The sequence below is a fragment of the Vipera berus genome (genome assembly GCF_964194415.1).
Source record: "Vipera berus genome assembly, chromosome: 1".
Lineage (NCBI taxonomy): Eukaryota > Metazoa > Chordata > Lepidosauria > Squamata > Viperidae > Vipera > Vipera berus.
Window position 1 is genome coordinate 237,783,385 of NC_138202.1, and position 21,475 is coordinate 237,804,859.

General features: G+C 37.1%; 1 protein-coding gene across 1 annotated transcript in view; it reads right to left on the reverse strand.

The window, feature by feature from the left end:
- The window catches only part of COL12A1 (collagen type XII alpha 1 chain), a 124,788-nt gene that overhangs the window by 16,197 nt on the left and 87,116 nt on the right, over positions 1-21,475 (reverse strand). The window contains exons 49-59 of the mRNA XM_081336546.1: positions 19,158-19,300; positions 17,763-17,872; positions 14,058-14,207; positions 11,321-11,398; positions 9,635-9,721; positions 8,290-8,343; positions 6,443-6,538; positions 5,848-5,901; positions 4,826-4,879; positions 4,100-4,153; positions 2,455-2,517 (exon numbers count right to left, since the gene is read on the reverse strand). Coding sequence (XP_081192672.1) covers positions 2,455-2,517; positions 4,100-4,153; positions 4,826-4,879; positions 5,848-5,901; positions 6,443-6,538; positions 8,290-8,343; positions 9,635-9,721; positions 11,321-11,398; positions 14,058-14,207; positions 17,763-17,872; positions 19,158-19,300 — 943 coding nt within the window. The remainder of the gene's footprint in view (positions 1-2,454; positions 2,518-4,099; positions 4,154-4,825; positions 4,880-5,847; positions 5,902-6,442; positions 6,539-8,289; positions 8,344-9,634; positions 9,722-11,320; positions 11,399-14,057; positions 14,208-17,762; positions 17,873-19,157; positions 19,301-21,475) is intronic.

Here is a 21,475-nt window from a genome sequence, read left to right on the forward strand (position 1 = left end):
GAAAGATTGTATAAACTTGGTTTTAGTATGGAAAATTAAAGACCAGGTGGAAAGAAGATTAGAAAATTGGTTTTTTTAATGATTGATGTAAATTTGTTTTGTTTGTAATTGTTCTTATTGGGTATTTTTATTGACACTACTGTTATGGATATCAAGCGGATGTTGAATTTAACTACGGCAGTAAGACTTTTAGTAAGGCAATATTGGAAGAAGGAAGAACTGCCGATTATAGAAGAATGGACTGTAAAAGTTCCCAACTTGGAGGATATGGTAAAGATTTTAGTGTACCTGAAAGACTATTTGCAACAGAGAGATACTGTGGAGTAAATATGGGACTAAAAAGTATTATCCAGCATTTGAATAATTATTGATGTGATATTTATACTGTTTGGAGTTAATGTATATGAGTTAAAGTGCGATAGTTTTAATAGTTTATGATTGTTTGCATAAGGTAGATTATGATTGTTTGTATTCTTATACCCTGTACTTAGCTCTGGGAAGTCGGGGAGGGGGGAGGGGAGGGGGAAGGAAGGGAGGGGTTGGGGAGGGTTGGGGAGTGGGAAGGGGGTGGGGTGGGGTTGTGTTTTGTTTGTTAAAAATAAAATGTATTGTAAAACTCTTTAAATAAAAATAATAATAATAATAATAACAGAAGTGATCATGCTTTCCTTCAATGAGAAGACTACCTTTCTTATGCCTTCAGATCAGGTTGCTTTTAGAGACAGAAGCAGATTACAATTCAGATCAACTCAAATCAATGATATATGCTAGTCTGACTCATTTACTCTAGAGATATACAGTAGCAATAGCACTTAGATTTATTTAGTGCTTTACAGCACTAAATATTTATTTATAGTGCTTTATAGCATTCTCTGGGCAATTTACAAAGCCAGCATATTGCCCCCAACAATCTGGGTTCTCATTTTATCAACCTTGGAAGAATAGAAGGATGAGTCAACCTTGAGCCCCATCAAGACTGAACTCCAGGCTGCAGGCAGAGTTTGCTGTAGTGATTAGCAGTGGTTAGAATACTGCATTCTAACCACTGCGCCACCAGATATGACTGAATATTCTTATGATCACAGTTCTTACAGCCATGAATTCCAAAGCCTTTCAACAAAGAGGCAAATAATACAAAGCCAGCGCCATATTATACTATGTGATTATCAGAATCAGTCCTAGAACTCAAATTCTTTATCAGAACACTGATAGCAACAAAGATAAAGAAATGGATGTTGTTGTATTTCCATGATTGCTGGGCCAGAAGATGCAACTACAGAGCAATCCGATGCCAAATATCCCAAAGGTGCTTTTTCAAAAGGCAACTAGACCATTTGGAGGGGAAAACGAAATGGATATTGCATATTTTATCTAAAAGGGACAGGAAACTACACCTAATATAACCTTCTGAAGGATCTAGCCTGGAACATCAGAGATATGCAGGAGTAATACTTCAAGACAAGACAAGTACTTTTCAGGAGGAAATGTATGCAATAATACGACAGATTCAAATGACAATAGTATCAAACCATGATGAGATCAAAAACAACTTTGATGACATAAATGAGCACATCTTCAATCTAAACTTACAATTAAAAAACTCAGCAAAGGTTGATAAAGAATGAACAAATAAATCAGATAACAAAACACAAACTAGAAGAAAGTAACTTAAATAGGGAAGCTAGAAATGAAGAGAACTACAGCTTAACACAAACAGAAAAAAAATCTACAAGACTTTACCACGACAGTGAAAATCCATCAGGACTTCAAAACAACAAACATCCTTGAAGATGTTTCATTTCTCATCTAAGAAGCTTCTTCAGTTCTTAACTGAAGCGAAACATCTTCAAGGAAAAACACAGAAAGTCCAGTTGCCTTTTGAAAAAATACCTTTGAGACAACCATGACCTGGATGACTGAGAATCTCCATAGTGATCTGATGTCAAATGTTTGCCCATCACATTTTAGGATACATCTGTCAAAGGGGCTTCCATCAATTGCTATTAAGGACAACTTTTGATCCTACTCAATCGCTAAGACAGTTTTAAATTTGACACTGTCAACAGAAGGCTGGGAAGCTTCATTCAAGCATTTTCAAGCTTAAATGTTCTCAAAATGCTACATTAAAAAACCATCACATGCAGTATATCACACATGACTGAATTTTAAAAATAACAAATAGGTAATTCCACTAAGTAATTTACCTCTGGGATATTTATGTTGTGGACAAATATATATCTTGGCATGTTCAGTTGGAGTACTTTTTTCAAAGTGGAAAAAACCATACAACCACAATTTCCAGACCTGACTTTCATGCTGCAAAAAGCATGAATGATAAAAAGCTGACTTGCCATCAATGATAGCCATTGTATGGTCTACCCATTTCCTACTGGAAATGTAAAGTAAAAGGGCTTTTCACAAGATACAATACATGCCAGTGACAGATTCTCTTACCGGTGAACCACGATCACCTGGCTTCCCAGCTGGACCAGCAACTCCAGGCACGCCTGGGGAACCCTATAAAGAAGTAGATTTTAAAGATATACAGAAAGGGGAAATAATAGTCTTGACCAATTTTATTTACATGTTTGTTCAATGTATATATCTGAAATGAAACATATACTCAGAAATGAGGGGCTGCCACGAAGAAGAGGGGGTCACATTATTCACCAAAGCACAGGACAAGAAACAATAGTTGGAAATTGACCAAAAAGAGAAGCAACCTAGAATTAAGGAGAAACTTCCTGACAATGAGGACAATTAACTAGTGGAACAGCTTGCCTTCAGAAATCGTGGGCGCTCCATCGCTGGAGATTTTTATGAAGAGGCTAGACAGTCACTTGTCTGAGATGCTACAGATACTCCTGCTTGAGCAGGGGGGCTGGACTAGAAGACCTCCAAGGTCCCTTCCAGCTCTATTCTATTCTATTCTATTCTATTCTATTCTATTCTATTCTATTCTATTCTATTCCATTCCATTCCATTCCATTCCATTCCATTCCATTCCATTCCATTCCATTCTATATTTAGCTAATACTAGGAGTAAACTGAGTGGACCAAATTTCTGTCTGACCACTATCCTAAAATAATGGGGAGCGGGGGAATGCCTGATCCACGTAGGTTGATCTGGATAAGGCAATTACATTTACATTAATTTTACTTGATTTTCTTATATTTACAATTTATAGTTTGCAAGGTGATGTCATTATGCAAATTACATCAATTGCCTCAATACCATACTTTCATATTTAATGGAGGAGAAACTGACATGCCCTTTTCCCAAGTAATCCATCAGAATGAGGCTTCACTTATATTATTAAAAGATTTAATCTTGATCTTTTGCTAGCAATAAAAATGTAATTTAAAAAAGAGCAACCACTGTTTGTTTTTTTTAAAAAAATATCAGCTTAAAATCATCATTAAAATCATTGTTAAAAATTTGATATTTATAGGAAGGTGACCCACTGCAAAAGAAAAATGAGATTGTACATTTTATTAAATAATGTTGTAGCAAGTTGTAGATGTATTATGCAGTCAACAGAATTAGATCGACTTAATTGGACCTGCAACTAATGCTGCAATGTAGAGAGCACGTCTTCAAAGCTCCTATACGTCAATTTTGCTTCTTTTCCTACTCCCAGTGGTTGATATCACTGCACATAGTCCTCACTTTGTGTTCTGTAGTCCCCTTTTCTTAAGGCTTTTCTTTAATATACCTTCATACTGCAAATCTTTACATTCTTCTAGCCGAGTGTTTCTCCTGTTTGGCGACTTTAAGATATGTGGACTTCAGTTCCCAGAATTTCCCAGCCAGTATGCTGGCTGAAGAATTCTGGGAGTCGAAGTCCACACATCTTTAAACTGCTAAGCTTGAGAAACACTGTTGTAACCGATGACTAGAGCTATTTTTGCTATATTAAGCATCCACACTCAGAGTACTGAATTAATATGCCAGCTGTAATTTAATTTGCTTTGGTACCATGTGTTTCTGAAAAGGATGACAGCACTGTCTGACACAAAACAGACACAACTCGCACCAGCACCATCCATCATAGTTCCAATATTACATTATGATTCCAACAACGAAGCCAACACTAACCGCTGGTCCTGGGGGACCTCTTGGTCCTGTTGGGCCATCTTTTCCAGTAAAACCCTGTTTGGAGAACAATGAACATTATGGATTAGGGTTTTGTTTTTTGTTTTGCTTGTAGGTACAATATAATTCTGCAGAAAGGTTTTTAGGTCAACCACCCTCTAAAAAGCATCAAAAACATTCAGAACCACAATGTCTAACTATCCCATGTTATAAAAGATCAGTAACTATAGCTGCAATAACTACAGTATATACTACATACCGCAGGTCTTAGAAAACGTAGTATTTACTGAGAAAATTTTACTACTGTAATAAATTATCTATTTCTCTACTGTAGATGAAAAACAAAGATCTCGTTAGCTTGTTTATTTTCCTCTTATCCAAAGCCTCTGCTTCTATATGTTTAGTTGCATAATGCAATTCCTCACTGATTTGTATCACAACTGTACAAAGCCTATCATTTTTTCATTATTCCATCAGTTATCAACTTTCTTTAAACTTGTGTCCTCTATATGTGTTTGACTATAATTGTCCATTGACCTCAATCAAACCAAAGAAATCTAAAGAAAAAGTAACTTAAAAGACTGCATATTTAAAGCCCATTTGCTCCATCCTTTCAAGGTTCAAGGAAGCTGACAAAACGAAGACACATAGAATTATAAATGTTCTAATGTGGGTGGTTCAAAGCCTTTGTAAAGTTTCCACTCCCCAGGATAAACCAGAACTACTTACTCTGTCACCTGGTGGCCCCATTATGCCAGGAGGGCCACTTAGGCCTGGTGATCCCTAGGTGAGAAAGAAAACATTAGTTAGACAGGATTTTGGAACAATGCAATACAATTTTAACATATAACGCCATTTTATTTTAATATATAGTTCCTTATATTGTAGGCTCTTTGGATGCAGTGATACTGATTTTGACCCCATGAAAAGAATTGGACCAAAAGAAGTAGACCTTTGATTTATAATTTCAGCACGCTGTACAGAATTATATTTTGTCTACACTCTGGTTGTTTATAGTTATATCTATTGTTAATTCTTTTAAAGGTAAAAATATTTTATTTATCAACATGTTATCAATCTTATCCACTCTTCAGTAATAGCTACAGGTAGTCCTCGGCTTACGATCACAATCGGGATCAGAATTCCTGCTGTTAAGTGAAGAGTTGGGCCAATTTGGTGATCTTTATTTTTGCCATAGTCATTAAGCAAATCACTTCAATCAAGTGAATCACGTGGTTGTTAAGCACATCCGGCTTTCCACCCCATTGATTTCACCTGTCAGAAGCCAGTCAGAAAGGTCGCAAATGGTGATAACATGATCCTGGGACACTGCGACCGTCATAAACACACGCCAGTTGCCAAGCACTATGGCCATGGGGATGCTATGACGATTGTAAGTGCAAGGACTGGTTGTAAACCACTTCTTTAGTGCCACTCTAACTTCAAATGGTTGCTAAATGAATGGTTTTAAGTCAAGGACTACCTGTAATCCTTAAGCAATCATTATTCTTAGTAAGAAGACCTACTAATGATTACGGATGAGAGAAATTAAAGCCATTTTGAGAATGGAACACGTTTTGGAAATCTAGACTCTTTTATTCTCCTTCAGAACCATGCTGTTGCAGAGGCAGATCAGCATTTTCTAGAAGTTGATATTTCCCAATCCAGAAGTAGTTTGAAGTGCCCCAGAATCAGGGCTGCAAGCAGTGTGTCTTTTGGAAGAAAGGAAAATAAATAGCAAAGGAACTTACTGATCGCCCTGGTAGTCCAGGTTCTCCAGGGTTACCCTTTGGCCCTTGACGTCCCTAGAATTAAAAAAGAACAGTCTTTGTTTATTTCCTCAAAAATAAATAAATAAATAAAGTCACGGGTCTAATTAACAGACGTGGCTCATCTGTAAGCCTCAAAACCCATTACAGCAAACAAGGGTTCATTTGGGCATATAGTGTGTGGCTTTCCTTTCATTCACATCGTGAGAGCTAAGCACGACAGTTTATTAGGCAACATTTCCACCCAATAAAACTTTAAAGAAATACTTAAGCTTCTCGTATTTTCCTGAAAAGGCGAGCAAAGAAGCAGATCAAATGCAAACTCAAATAAGCACCACAACATGTCTCTTATATGTTTATGCAGAATCTAAAAATCCTGCAGTATTTAGAAATCTGTTTGGTGCACCCTGGAACTTTGCACTTTGATATGGCCCAAGGGCTAATCAATAAAGTTGTTGTTTGGTGCACTAATATACCTTGACTTACTTAGCACACATCTGAATATACTGGGAAATCAGAAAGCATTTATTACACCGCACTTTGTCTCTTATCCTGGTCAAACAGCATTCTTACTTACAGGTTCTCCTGTAATGGAAAGCCCATTTATTCCTTGTGGTCCTGGTGGCCCTTGAGGGCCTGGAGGGCCTGAATCTCCACGAGCACCTGGTGGTCCCTGAAAATAGCAAAAGGGGGAAAAATTGTCTATTTTTCAAAAAAGCTACACAAGATTGGAATCAAGTCTTTGGTGATAACAAGTGACTAAACAATTGCTTTCTTGAACATGATTGCCTCCAGAAGTGTTGGATTGCACTCCCCATCTTCCCCAGCTAGGGTGATATGCCTTTCTTTCTGAAAATGGTATACGCAGAGCTATGTGCTTTCCAAGATTTCCTTATGGATGTAAGCAATATAGACCTTTTTAAATATACGAGCATAAAAGCTAAATACAGTAGATATTTATCGGAATGGCATTGCTTGTGGAAGTGTTAGGAACTCAATTCAATTACAGTAGATAAATGAAATTTCTTGTATTTTTTTAGGGAATTTTCCTACATTTGTATTGCTTGGGGCTGCTTACACAAAAGGAAAAACAAAAACTGGCAAAAACTGCCATCCTTATTTTTTAAACTAACTCATAGGAATATGGATTCTCCAATGCAAATGCCAGTAATACTAAAAGTATTGCAGGTAAAAAAAAAGTTGGCACTTAGTGTACTTTCAATAGGATGCTGTAACTAATTATACTTCTCAGATATTATGTCTCCAATTCTTTATATAAATACTTATAGAAATGTTATATAGCTAAGGATAGTGGGAGACAATCGGCTCCTGCTGGAAAAACATGTGACAGCCATGGCTAATTGGGCCTTTGCACACTTTTGGATTGTGTGCCAACTGCACCTATTCCTGGATCGTAAGGGTCTGCTAATTGTGATCCATGCCCTCACGATCTCCTATTTAGATTAATGCAACATGCTCTACATAGAGCTGTCCTTGAGTAGCATTCAGAAGCTTCAGCTGGAACAGAACGCAGCTGCATGAGCTGTAAATGGTACTGGCTATCCTGCATATTAAGGGACACGGTGGCTCAGTGTGTTAGGACGCTGAGCTTGTCGATCAGAAGGTTGGCAGTTTGGCGGGTCGAATCCAGAGTGCCGCGTAACAGAGTGAGCGCCTGTTACTCATCCCAGCTTCTGCCAACCTAGCAGTTCGAAAGCATGTAAAAATGCAAGTAGAAAAATAGGGACCACTACGGTGGGAAGGTAACAGTATTCCGTGTGCCTTTGGCGTCTAGTCATGCCGGCCACACGACCACGGAGACGTCCTCGGACAAGCGCTGGCTCTTCGGCTTTGAAACGGAGATGAGCACTGGCCCCTAGAGTCGGAAACAACTAGCACGCATGTGCGGGGGAACCTTTACCTTTATCCTGCATATACTAACCCCACTGCTTTGGGAGCTGCCAGTATGTTTCTGGGTGCAATTCAAGGTGCTGGTTGTCACCTTTAAAGCCCTTCATGGCTTGGAACCATGGTTATCTGAGATGCTGTCTTCTTCTAGTTGTTTCTATCTGTCCAATTCAGGTGGACATTCTCCAGGTCCTGTCAGCCAATGAATGTTGGCTGGCAGGAACCAGGCAAAGTGCCTTCTCTGCTGTAGCTCCTGCTCTCTGAACATTCCCCCTCCCAAGAAAAGGAAGACCTTGAAGATCTGATTATGTGTCTCGGCCTAGTGTCCCAAGTCTGGGAAGAGCCCCATTTCCTGGTAATGTTGACATCAATGGATTATAATATATCTTGGCTGCTATTTGTATTTCTTTTTTGCATTGTGTTTTGACTGTTTTTAACAGTTTTTATGATTGTGCGTTGCCAAGGGTCACTGATTTGAGATGGGCAGTTATACAAATTGAATACATAAATACTCACAGAAGGTCCACTTAAGCCTCTTTCACCTCTTGCACCACTGGAACCTCGGGCTCCCTAAAATCCAGAAAAACAAACACACGGGAAACAAAGAGATAAAGACTATCATGTCTAAATTTTCTATACACAACATCCTATCTTCTCACAATTTTCTGAAGGACCTAGTATTATTCATTATGAAAAAATCTTTCAGCATAGCTCCAAAGAGATTGCCCACCATTAAGATAAAAAAAATGTCTATGGGCTACAAGCTGCACATTTTATTTCCTCAGGAAGGCAGAGGTGATAAAACAAGGAGGAAGGCTAAAATGATTAACTGCTAGATATTTGTCATTAACCACTAATACTTTACAATGTGTGAGATCGTTTTGTCTGAACAGCATGCCCCTTTCCTCTAATTTAAACTTCCCTTAGGAGTGGCATTCATTTGATCTGTGTCAATCATGTTGAATCAGTTTCATCCCTTTCATAGAGTTAGAAGTTAGGATTTTTTTTTCTTTTATAAAGTCTTCTTGCTCATTTCACTGGCTTCCATCATCACCTGAACAATTCATTCCCAAATTTGAGCTAATGGTATGTGGATGATAACAGGTTTTCCACATTTGTGTTACAGAAGTGCATTGTCATTACACAGCCCAAGGCATATAATTCAGTAGTGGGATTCAAATAGGTAAACAACCGGTTCTCTGTGTGGATGCCATTTCCGGAAGTCCATTCTGGGCCTGGGCAACAAAAAAATTAGCTACCGGTTCTGCTGAAGTGGTGCGAACTGGCTGAATCCCTCCACTGATTTAACTATAGCAATAAGAGAGGTCCCTCAGCCCTTTATCTACATAGGAAATGAGCACACAAATAATGGCTGCTGACTGGTGTTACTGTGACAAAACTAGGGATGAGGTTAACTACTTGTCACTACAAAGATGACACAGGCAGTCCACAGTCCTGCCCATTATGATCCTGTGTCATTATTTTACAATCTTTTTGGGTGATTGTAAAATGAACATGGTGGTTGTAAAATGAATGTGGTGAATGCCGTGGTTGGTTAATTGGACCATTGCTCACTATGGGACAGATTTGCCAAAAACCAGATTAGGGATCATGGCCATATTGCTGAGTGCCTTAAGTGCAGTCATGTGATTGCAGAGGGGGTCCAACCATCAGAACTTTGGATCAAAGCTTTAAGTCCCCTGTTTTGGGTCTGTCCAAACTTCGGGTCCAGTCATAAGTCAAGGACTATCTGTGTTCTGGTCTTCAGCTGATATTCACCCAGACTCAATGAAGCTTTTAGAAGTTAAACATAGGCTTATCCATATGCCTTATAATCACAATATATTGATTTTTTACTTACAGCAGGTCCTGGAGGTCCTGGAGCCCCCACACTGGTTTGTTCACAGGTACAAGCATTTGGCAATGATGGGCATTTTGCTTCATCCCTCTGAAATTTAAAGCAAAACATGACAGTTTTAAAATGACCTTTTCTTGACAGAGAAAACAACTGTAATCTTACAGGTGGATAATTTACTGTATACTATAACTATATCTAGGGACATGGTAGTTCAGTGGGTTAGGATGCTGAGCTTGTCGATCAGAAGGTCGACAGTTTGGCGGGTCGAATCCCGAGTGCCGCGTAACAGAGTGAGAGCCTGTTACTCGTCCCAGCTTCTGCCAACCTAGCAGTTCGAAAGCATGTAAAAATGCAAGTAGAAAAATAGGGACCACTACAGTGGGAAGGTAACAGCGTTCCATGCGCCTTTGGTGTCTAGTCATGCCGGCCACATGACCACGGAGACGTCCTCAGACAAGCTCTGGCTCTTTGGCTTTGAAACGGAGATGAGCACCGGCCCCTAGAGTCAGAAATGACTAGCATGCATGTGCAGGGGAACCTTTACCTTTATATAACTATATCTGATATTGAAGACTACATAAAAGCAAAAACCGATTGCTCTGCTGGGGAAACACACACTTTGCACATGTTTACAGCACTCTGTACTTTCTTCACATATTCTAGGATTTATTTGACAAAATATATTCTAAGGCTGAATTCTACTCACTCCCATATTAATTAACATTTTAATTTAAAGTAAAATTCAATTCTCATTAAATATAAAAATAACTAAATATGATTTTAATGCAGCTTCTATTTTACACTCAACATTAACTCAGTTAAATATTGACTTCTACAATACTATACAATGCTGATATATTATTATAAGTTGAAGTGGTAGCTTTCCTATGATCTGGTACTAATATAAATTAAAAAGAACATAATTCACACCATATCCTGAGATTTTTTTAGAATAGTGGGATATAAAGCGAAATCATGTGATTAAAGAACATAACTTGGTTTCAGCAGAAAATGGTGCTGGCGGAAGTCTACAAAAGACTCCAGAAATTTAATATTTCTGTGGAAATCTACTGCAGCACAGTAGTTAAAATCAATGAATTTTTCCAGTAAAATTATATACTTATTTCTCTCTTCTCTGTGAAGTTCCTTAAGTTATTTTCTGCTTGCTGGTTTTTCTCAACTCATCGCCCTTCATTTATTCTCCCTCTCCTTCAAAATGAACATGGTCCAGTTGCATATTGACACAAATGTTGCTGGCTGATTTTTCCCTAATATGCTACATTAACAACAGCTAGGTTGTTTCACTGTTCCTTATCCTAGATTCCACCTCAAAGTCCACAAGAGATTTATTTTTTTTGAAAAATAGTAGGTTAAATGAAGGGCAAGGGAATACTAGGTATATTTAATATTTTTTTAAGAATACAGTCCTAGATTCTGAAAACATAATTGGACTGTGACAAGGCAGCTAAACTGTTTTTTCTACAATAGGCTATCTGGACTGCAGTATTTAGAATATGCTCCGGTGAAGTTACATTCCTGCATTCAGTATGATTCAGAATCCCATAGATAATTTATTATTCCCAAAAGAGATAGTTTAAGGCTGTTATCCCACACTGTTCTCTTGGTGGAACAAGCTCAGGCTCTTGATACGAGGTATTAAATCTGTCTAAACATTTCCTATATATTTACCTTAGAAGGAATGTCACAGCATCTATCTCTGCTGGTCCAAACTGCATTGCACACAATGTCAAAGCTCTGTATATCAAACTATAAAGCAGAAATGGAAGTGTGTTTAAAGTTATATCTGAATTCATCTTCAAGTACAAAATCCTGCAATTTAAACAAAATAATGGTATTGTCTTTCTTTCAGCTATGCCAGCAAAGTATCACTCCTATTACCACAACCAATGACATTAACACAGGAAACTAAGAAAATGCTCACAGAGTGGTTTACTTCAGGTCCCTGTGGTATTTCACATGATTCCTATAAAACTGGATTAACTGTAATCAAATGCATGGATAGCTTTGAGGAAAGAGAAAGGAGCTGCTGCCTAGGAATCTATTGCACATGAGAGGCTGGAGTCTGAAATCATTTAACAGTCAAAAAAATAAATTTGGGAAAGACCTGCCCTAATGGCTGTAGCAGTTAAAACTAACAGACAGGAAGCTGTACTTTCAGATTTGCAAGAATCTGTATATATAGCCTTACCTAGCGCCTGTTACTCGTCCCAGCTTCTGCCAACCTAGCAGTTCGAAAGCACGTAAAAATGCAAGTAGAAAAATAGGGACCACTACGATGGGAAGGTAACAGCGTTCCGTGCGCCTTTGGCATCTAGTCATGCCGGCCACATGACCACGGAGATGTCCTCGGACAAGCGCTGGCTCTTCGGCTTTGAAACGGAGATGAGCACCGGCCCCTAGAGTCGGAAACGACTAGCACGCATGTGCGGGGGAACCTTTACCTTTACCTTTTTAGCATACCTAGTCGTATTTCCTATCTGGTTTACCTGGGAAGACCAACATTATTGCATAACCGACCTTCAACTTTAAGAGCTCTGCCACTTATACAAAATAACAAGCAGACCTTCCCCTGTTTCTAGAGACAAAAATGTTTCCTGCCCTTTCACTTTTCCAGACATACCTATAGGCACACAATCTACCTATCTGACTCCAAAACCGTTTCTCCTGAAAGGCTGCTAATGGGATGACTGGAAAGAAAAACTTGAATTCTGAAGCTATTGCCAAAAGGGGAATTTCAAAAGCTTTTCCTTTCAATGTGGTATTAAAATCACTTATTTAGCACAGTGCCCTAAATTCCAGCAAGTAATTAAAATTTCATTTAATGACTTATATTTTGGACTAGATTGTGTGACGCATGAAATGAGAGGTATAGGGGTGGGGACACTGACAAGCACAGGAGGAACACCCTGTAACATGCATTTCATCCCATTTTGAGACAGTAGGGAAAAACCATTTCCAAAGTAGTTAAGAACCACAAAACACTTTTTACTGTTTGTTACGAATTATTACTGATTTTCTGTTGATCTAGTGGGAGGGATAGCTGTGTACAGAACAAGAGATACATAGCAAAATCAGTATGCTATATATTAGACTTTCCCAACCTTATGCCTTCCAATTATATTAAGACTACAGTATTCAGAATCCCCAAAGAAGCATGGCCACTGACTGATATGTTTATCATTAGCAATGAAAGTTACTTAAAATAATAAACATATTGTTCCCAGCCAAAGACTCCGTGACTCTTATGACTGAGTCATGCAACTGACTCAGAGGTTGATGCTACTAAAAGAAAAGTTCTGTTTCTATTCTAAGCCAAATATTGTGGGAATACTTTGAAGAATATGAGGGAATGTTGATGGAAGCCAACAGTCTGAATACAATCTATTTACACTATATCTGAACTCAAGACAACTGAGAAATTTTCTGTCAAATTTTTAGAGCTGCAGCCTTTGGTAACATGGAACTCTGAAATTCAAAACAGTTATTTATGCATTTATTTAAAATGCTCATGTCCTGCTTTAATTGGCTTTAAACAGCAGACAGGATAAAGAAAAACAAATATATCAGCATTATAACAATATTTATATAATAACAATCATAATAATCAGTACCATAATAACCTCCAGCTCAGCTATATGTTTACTCACTCTTCATTCCTCTTAGTTAAAAACAAGAATATTGGGGACTAAGGAGTGAGTAGAAGATATCTTGAATATCAGGAGCCAGATCTTATTTTGGATGGTAAGATATTCCGTAAAAGGAGAGCTCTGGCAGAGAATTCTCACTTCTGTATTTGTTCCCATCTGGGTTGGGGATCATGAGTGATGGTTTGGAAAGTCACTGAAAAATCCTGCAAAGGGAGAGTCACAGTCCCTTATCTAAGTGACCAGTGTGGTTTCTGTCGCATATATCAACCTGAACTCTGTCTGAAAAAGATCAAGATAATCCATATTTTCTAGAATCTCTTAGCTGGCAGCTCCTCATTTTTTAACAACTTTCTCTAAAAAGAGAAGTTTGGAGGCTGGTGACAGCCAGAATAGTTGGGTTATTTAGCCAGCCCTTCAAGCAGGGGATGTACCAGTATCCATTTCAAGGACATCAACATTGGCAAAAGTTGCAATGGCTGCCGGATAAAGCCTTTATATGAAATGATGGGAGGGCAGGGGACAAATCTTTTTAATCAACGATCATATCAGGGTTTGATCAGGCAGTGCTTTCAGTATGGACCTTGGCAAATTTGTGTGTGAGGAGGAGATTCTGAACAAGAGAGTGAAAAGAAACTTCATCTCCTCTCCTAACAGGCTTACCGCCTGTGACTTGGATGAGACAATGGTTGTGATAAAGATATGTTGTGATATCTTTAATAAAGATTTTAAAATTTAATTTAGAAAAGTTTACTACTTACTGGTGCTGTTTTCTTATCCCCTTTCTGTAATTTACCAAGGATTTCATAGCCATCAGTTGTGATATTTCCGGCTTCCTTAATAGGCTTTTCCATAATTTCAACACAGTCAACATAAATCTTAGCGCTTGTGGATGTGATAACAAGATGAACCTAGAGAAAAATTATTCAGAAGAAGCATAACAAAAACCCGGTTAATTCTTCATGGTTTTAGAAGTAAACATTTTAGTTTAAACCATAGTTCACTGTACATAGAAACTGGCAAAGAGGCACAAATACACAGGTTTTCTATAGTATATCTATGTGTAAAGTGTCCTTTTAAATGAAAATGGCAGCTCCGTCCATGCACTCCACTATATGTACTTCATTGTATTCCAGACAATAAAGAAGCAATGACTTGACAACTTTTGTCTGCACTCAGCTTTGGAATAGGTCTGGATGAAGGGTGCGATAATCTATGCAAACATATGCTATGAACCCATGCCACCAATAACCATATAAATATAACACCAACTAGTGATAAAGACATAAAGACTATAGGAAGCTTTTTGTTGTTGCAGCCCTTGCTTGTTCCAAAAGTTTATTTTTCCATAATCAGTAAAGTTTGCAAGAATAATCCTTCCAAAACTCTCTCCTATTCATAGAAACTAAGCAGCAGAAATAAAATGAAGTGGAAATGACATTTTCCATTTTTTTTTATAACACTAGACTAAAAATGTAATATGATATTTTTACTCATTACACATTTTGGAGAAACTTTCCTATTATTAAATACTATCATTCTGTCAGACATCCCTTTACAAATGTACAGCTAGAATATTGACTGATTTCAATTATATAGAATATATATTAGTATGAATGAACATATCAAAATTATTTCCCCTATATTTTTGCAAGCTTTGTAACCACAACAGTCTTCATACAGTGTATCTGATACATTTTGGAACTGAAGAACATCTGGTAGAGAGGCCTTATTAGGGTAAAAAATAGTCTTTCCTTAGAATCTATATAGAACAAATGCTATGAGACCCATCAAATGGTGAATAATACTTTTGAATTATAACTCCGTAAGAAATGGAAAACCACTTCACACTGATTTTCAGTTTCCAAACAGAAGTTTAAGAAATACCTCATCAAGTGTCATTTTACCATTTTCCCATCCAAATCTGTAATTCATACATCTTTATTAGTTTATTTATAATCATACAGCTTTAAACTCAAGGTACACCTCACTTGTTATAATAATAGAATTGGATCAGCAGGAAAGCACATAACTAAATTTTAAAAAATATTTTTTCAGTGATTTCGGATAAAACAATTCAATATGTATTATTTATTCAGAAATAACTTTGATTAATAAGTATGACTAAAATCACAACCTGTTATATCATGCATTAAAATACTATAAGAATTTTAGTCTGCCCGTTAACTATCATGTGTGATTGTGTCTTCTGTATCTATGTGTCTTGTGGTGTTTGTATCTGTTGTTACTGCTGTATAGACTATAGTATCTCTTAAAACTCTCAATTTATTATGGTGTAATAAAACATTTAACAGCATCTTCATCTATAATGGTTAACTGCTAAACAACTTCAACCTGAACTGAACAGAGCAGGTGAAATGAAGATGTTTTTTTCTACACACACACACACACACACACACACACACAGAGAGAGAGAGAGAGAGACAGAGACAGAGAGAGACAATAGCATATAACTGGTCCTTTTTAAAATTGGGTTGTGGATTAGTTTGTTATCCTGTAAAAATACTGCCATCAAATAGTATACTGTATAGAAGAAAATAAATGAAAATTATGACAGAGACTGGAGAAAGTTTTGCAAGTTAATGCTGACTCCTATGCATGAACCACAAACTGCGCTCTAATAACAAACAATAACAATGAAACCAGGATGGGTCCATTGCTGCAGATCTGGAACTCAACTCAGTTCATTTATTCTCAATTTCTCTGGTAGTATACAAGGTCAATTATCTAAGATTAAAAAAAAATACACCTAACATGCTAGACAGCTGAGAACAGCTGTGGGACAAGGCGGATTTGGCAGGAATGAAAATAGCATCTAGATCAGGGATGTCAAACTGCCGGCCAGCGTTACGTGGAAGCCGCACCCACCCCATTGCCAGCAATGGCAAAACCGTCCCGATACATTGTGTGACGTCACGTGACGTCATGAGTTTGACATGTCTGATCTAGATTAAAAAATAGTGTCAATTTTTTTCCTTTTCCTTTTGAAACAATAAGGCAAAAAAGAAAGTATCAAGACACTTTAAAACTTTATTTTTAGTAAATTATTATCTTGTTTCCTAGGTTAATCAGATCCTTCTTTTACTAATCTTCCATTAAAAAAATGGCAAGGACAACTTCACAGAAGACTCTTGCCATGTATATTTGGCCCATTAACAGCAAGTCAACAAACATAAAACATCTGTTTCTATAAGAGTTCCTTGACAAGATGTTAACTAGGCCAACATTTTCCCTAAGACTTTCATTGTAGCCAAAACCCAAAATAGTATGCCAAAGCAAATATTTCACAAAAAGCCAAGTTAGCTATTTTTCAGTGAATGGAAATGCAATGCACTGAATTAACACCACATTATACTCTGGCAAAATATTCCAGCAGAATTCATCCATCTGTAGAATTGTGATAAACAAATCCTTAGAGAAACTTCTATGATTGTCTGCTTCTTCCACTCTGCTTCAAACAAAGTGCACAATGCTCTTTCTCCCATAACAATTTTCACATTTACTTCCTTTCAGAGATAGCTCTGTACTTGCCTTCAAAAAATATAAATAATGCAAATGCATAAGCTCCATATGTACATGGGACTGGAATGGTCACACTCACATATTGATAAAATCTGCTTATCACTATTTTCACCATAATATGTATATTAGGTATATTTTAGTTTTTGCTGCACATTGTCCAATGGTTCAGATTAAGACAATGTGCCGAGTTGCAATAATAATAATAATAATAATAATAATAATAATAATAATAATAATAATAATAGGAAGAAGAAGAAGAAGAAGAAGAAGAAGAAGAAGAAGAAGAAGAAGAAGAAGAAGAAGAAGAAGAAGAAGAAGAAGAAGAAGAAGAAGAAGAAGAAGAAGAAGAAGAAAGTTGGAAGGGACCTTGGAGGTCATCTAGTCCAACCCCCTGCTCAGGCAGGAAACCCTATGCCATTTCAGGCAAATGGCTGTCCAGTCTCCTCTTAAAAACTTCCAGTTGGAGCATTCACCACTTCTGGAGGCAGGTTGTTCCACTGGTTAATTGTTCTAACTGTCAGGAAGTTTCTCCTTAGTTCTAGGTTGCTTCTCTCCTTGACTAGTTTCCATCCGTTGCTTCTTGTCCTGCTTTCAGGTGCTTTGGAGAATAGCTTGACTCCCTCTTCTTTGTGGCAGCCCCTGAGATATTGGAACACTGCTATCATGTCACCCCTCACCCTTCTCTTTGTTAAAAGAAATCAGAGTTAAGGATGCTGATCTATGTAAGGAAAGCCAATGATAAAAATGTTGGGATTTGTTTCAGAGCAAACTTGAGCATTTTTCAGTATGCATTCAAACCAATTATTTGAAAACGTTATTTGCTATAAAAATATTTATAATTCATTTTTTATCTCTCTCTCTATCCACCACCAGAGAGGTTTCATTTGCTTTCATAATGACTTTCCTATTCGTAATAATTTTACCTTGTGGAAACTTCCGTAAAAGAGTTTCTTTATTTCATCACCTTCAAATGCTACAGTCTGAATTTCTCCTCTTGTGTCCTTGTTAAAGAATGATAGCACTTTGCTGGAAGCTAGGGAGAAATACATAATATTAAAGATACGGATGGTACATTATAGGACTATCTAACGTATCAGATTAATTCCAAAAGGTAGTTCAGATCACAAGATACAGAAATGTAGCCTCTGTCTCTCATTTTTAAAGCAGCTGCATCTTTTCATGGTAGCTCAAAGCAGCTCCTTAATTTATCCACACCCATTTCCAAACCTGATTCGTAAGACTATTCAGGGAAGATTCCCTTTCACCAATACCTTAATTAGGATTGCTATATAAATCATAGAAATACCCAGAACGGCTGTTACAACAGACATTATGAAGCTTGCTTGTAACATAAGATTAGTATTTATTTTACAATATTAAAGACTACAAGGTTAAAGTCAAAGTTTTTTTAAAAACAAAGAATTCTAAGCCGTTGAATCACTTAATAATTTTGGGTATTACATTCCCTACAAATAGAGTTCCATGTCAGAGCGTAAGTCCTTCAGTTGATTAATTCTGGTAATCCAAAGTGTTGCTTTGAAATGAAACAATGAATTGAGATGCTTAATGCAACATGAAGTGTCTATGACTGAAACATGAGAGAACATGAGAGGAAACGTCTAGCAATTTTCAACTTGCCAATTATTGAGTCAGACCTGCATGCCATGGAGAAGAATCACGACTCATGGCAACCTGAAGGAAGGCTTCTCCAATATAAATATGAAACTGGAAGTTCTTGGTATATTTATTCTTTTTAACATATAAGTAGAATAGTATCAACTAAAGCAATATTTTGTATCTACTGATAAGTTCACGAATGCTGACAAGTTTTACTGCTACTGCCGGCAGGTTACCAATCTTTAGATGGATTCAGAAAGGAGAGCCTGAGATAACACTCAGATAAACACAACTTTTTTCTTCCCCAATTTTGCAAAAGATTATTTAGAGTTCAGGCAAAGTTACTGGAAGTTCTTTCTCTAAATTAATTTGTTGCTTCCTAATTCTCCAAAAAAAAGGGAAAGGTACACCTTTTAAGTTCAGATCAAAGCATTGGCTGAATTGCATTAAATAACTGCAGCATGGCAACTTGCAACCCACCTAAACATTATACACCTTGCATGTCGATGGCAAATTAGTTACAATCTGCCTAACAATATTCTGTTCAACTGATTTCCGATACTGAATAAATTATGTCTGTCAGAGTAAAATTTTACTATTTTACTATGTAGAAATATTTTGAAATATTCCAAAAGTAAAAGAACTTCTGTCCATTCTATTCATACATTCAGTCCATAGTTCATGAGGAGGGGGGGGCTTACGGTCAAGAACAACTCCAACTTGTGGTTTGTAATCTCTGTCTGTTATCTGCCAAATTGCAAATGGTTCATTAGAGGTTTCTGAGAGAAGACGGAATAAAAATATTATCGTGTAAGCCTTTGATAATCCATCCGGATGAATATCCCTATTAAAGAAAGCAGAAATATATCCCTCACCAAAAATACATGATTAAAACATTGAAATAGGTGGCATATAAATTTAATAAAGAAATAACATTTAATCTTAGTCATGGTTAATAAGATTGTGTGAATTTCAGTGTGTTATTTAATAGACAGTGCTCAAGATTCTTGCTTGATCACTCATCCCTCTAAAAGACTCAAAAGCAGCTCATCTTTATATATAAGAACTACACTTTCTCCTGCAAAAGACAGAAAGGCTAATTTAAATTCTCTGTATTATTCAATATGTTTATAAGCCAGGTCTTCCTTCAAACTCACTGAAAATTACTATGAAAATATGCAAGAATTATATTTAAAGCTAAAATTTCATCAAGCTGAAGACTGATGATTTTTTTTCTGCAATGGGAGAGGGTGTGGGAAGGAGAATCGTGATCAAAACATCAACAAAACTGTTTGTGATTATTAAACAACAAGATTTTTTATTTTAAGATTAAGGATTAATTGTATGAAAACCCATTGTTTATCAAGAATGACAGCAGGAAAATAATCTGGAGAAAGAGACCAGGAGCATTGGAAATGCAATTAAAAGAGGAAGGCAGTAAGACCGAAGAAATAAACACTTTTATAGAACTGCCCACCAACACATTATTTAGATTGACAATGGTTCTCTCAGATCTCCAAAGATTATTCTCGGAGATCTTGTTTAATGCAAATGCTATTATTTAGACAGCTTTGGAAGTATTTGCCTAGATCATGAATGGGGAAGTCAAGTAACTTCCTGACAGTTAGAACAATTAACCACTGGAACAACCTGCCTCCAGAAGCGGTGAATGCTCCCAACACTGAAAGTTTTTAAGAAGAGACTGGACAGCCATTTGTCTGCAATGGCATATGGTTTCCTGCCTGAGCAGAGGGTTGGACTAGATGACCTCCAAGGCCCCTTCCAACATCATCATCATCATTATTATTATTATTATTATTATTATTATTATTATTATTATTATTATTATTATTATTATTATTATCTGTGGGCGCCCCGGATTTATGGAATCGTTTGCCGGTTGAGCTCCAGATGGCGCCCGACCTTCGCTCCTTCCGATGTGATCTGAAGACTTATTTGTTCGAACAAGCCGGCCTGGCCTGCTGGGGGATGGGTTTGGATTTTATTGTTGTTTTAAATGTATTTTAATCTATTGTTGTAACTTGGGCATCTCGTTTAATTCTTTTTTAATTTTTGTATTTTTGTACTTTTATATGTTTGCCCTGTTCACCGCCCTGAGTCCTTCGGGAGAAGGGCGGTATACAAATAAAATTATTATTACTATTACTATTATTACTATTATTACTATTACTATTATTATTATTATTATTATTATTATTATTATTATTATTATTATTATTATTAAAAACAGCTACTAAAATTAGAACTATTCTTTGCAGGTAATCCATCATTATACTAGAGATGAGAAGGGGAAAGGCCTTGGAAATGTTTCCTTCAGATCTTGAGTGGAAAAATGCAATCAGTCATATACCCTCAATAACAGGGGTGTCAAACTGCGGGCTGGACATGTCATCCGGAAGCTACGCCCATCCCATTGCCAGCAATGGCAAAACAGTCCCAATACATCACGTGACGTCGCATGTTTGACATGTCTGCTCTGACAATAATTGAAACCTGCCCTGAAGCTTCAGTTATCCCATAACAGAGCTGTAAAGTCACTAATGGGATTGGTTCACTTCTTCCTAAGAAACCAGTTCTTTAACAGCTGTTTCCAGTTAATTTCTGGCCATTAAGTTTTAGTGTTGGCCGTTAAAGCTTCAAATGTGCTGACTGGAGAATCCTGGGAGTTGATGTTCACCTATCTTAAAGCTGCCAAGGTTTAGAAACACTGACATAAAGGGATATTTCCTCCCTATGCATATGCCCAAATGAACAGATAATTTTCAAAGCCTTTTCTCAAGAGTGCTGGGCAAATGCTTAGGCAGGTGGCTACAAGAAAGAGGGCCTTCTCAGTTGCAGCAGTCTCACCATGAAATGCCATCTTCAGGAAAGTTTATCTGCTAGCCACATTGTTGCTTTTTTTCAATGCCAGTTAACATTACTTGTTGTACCAGATATTTTAGGATTTAAGTCCCTGACTGTAAATAATTTTAATGCATTGCATAGAATAACTATTTTT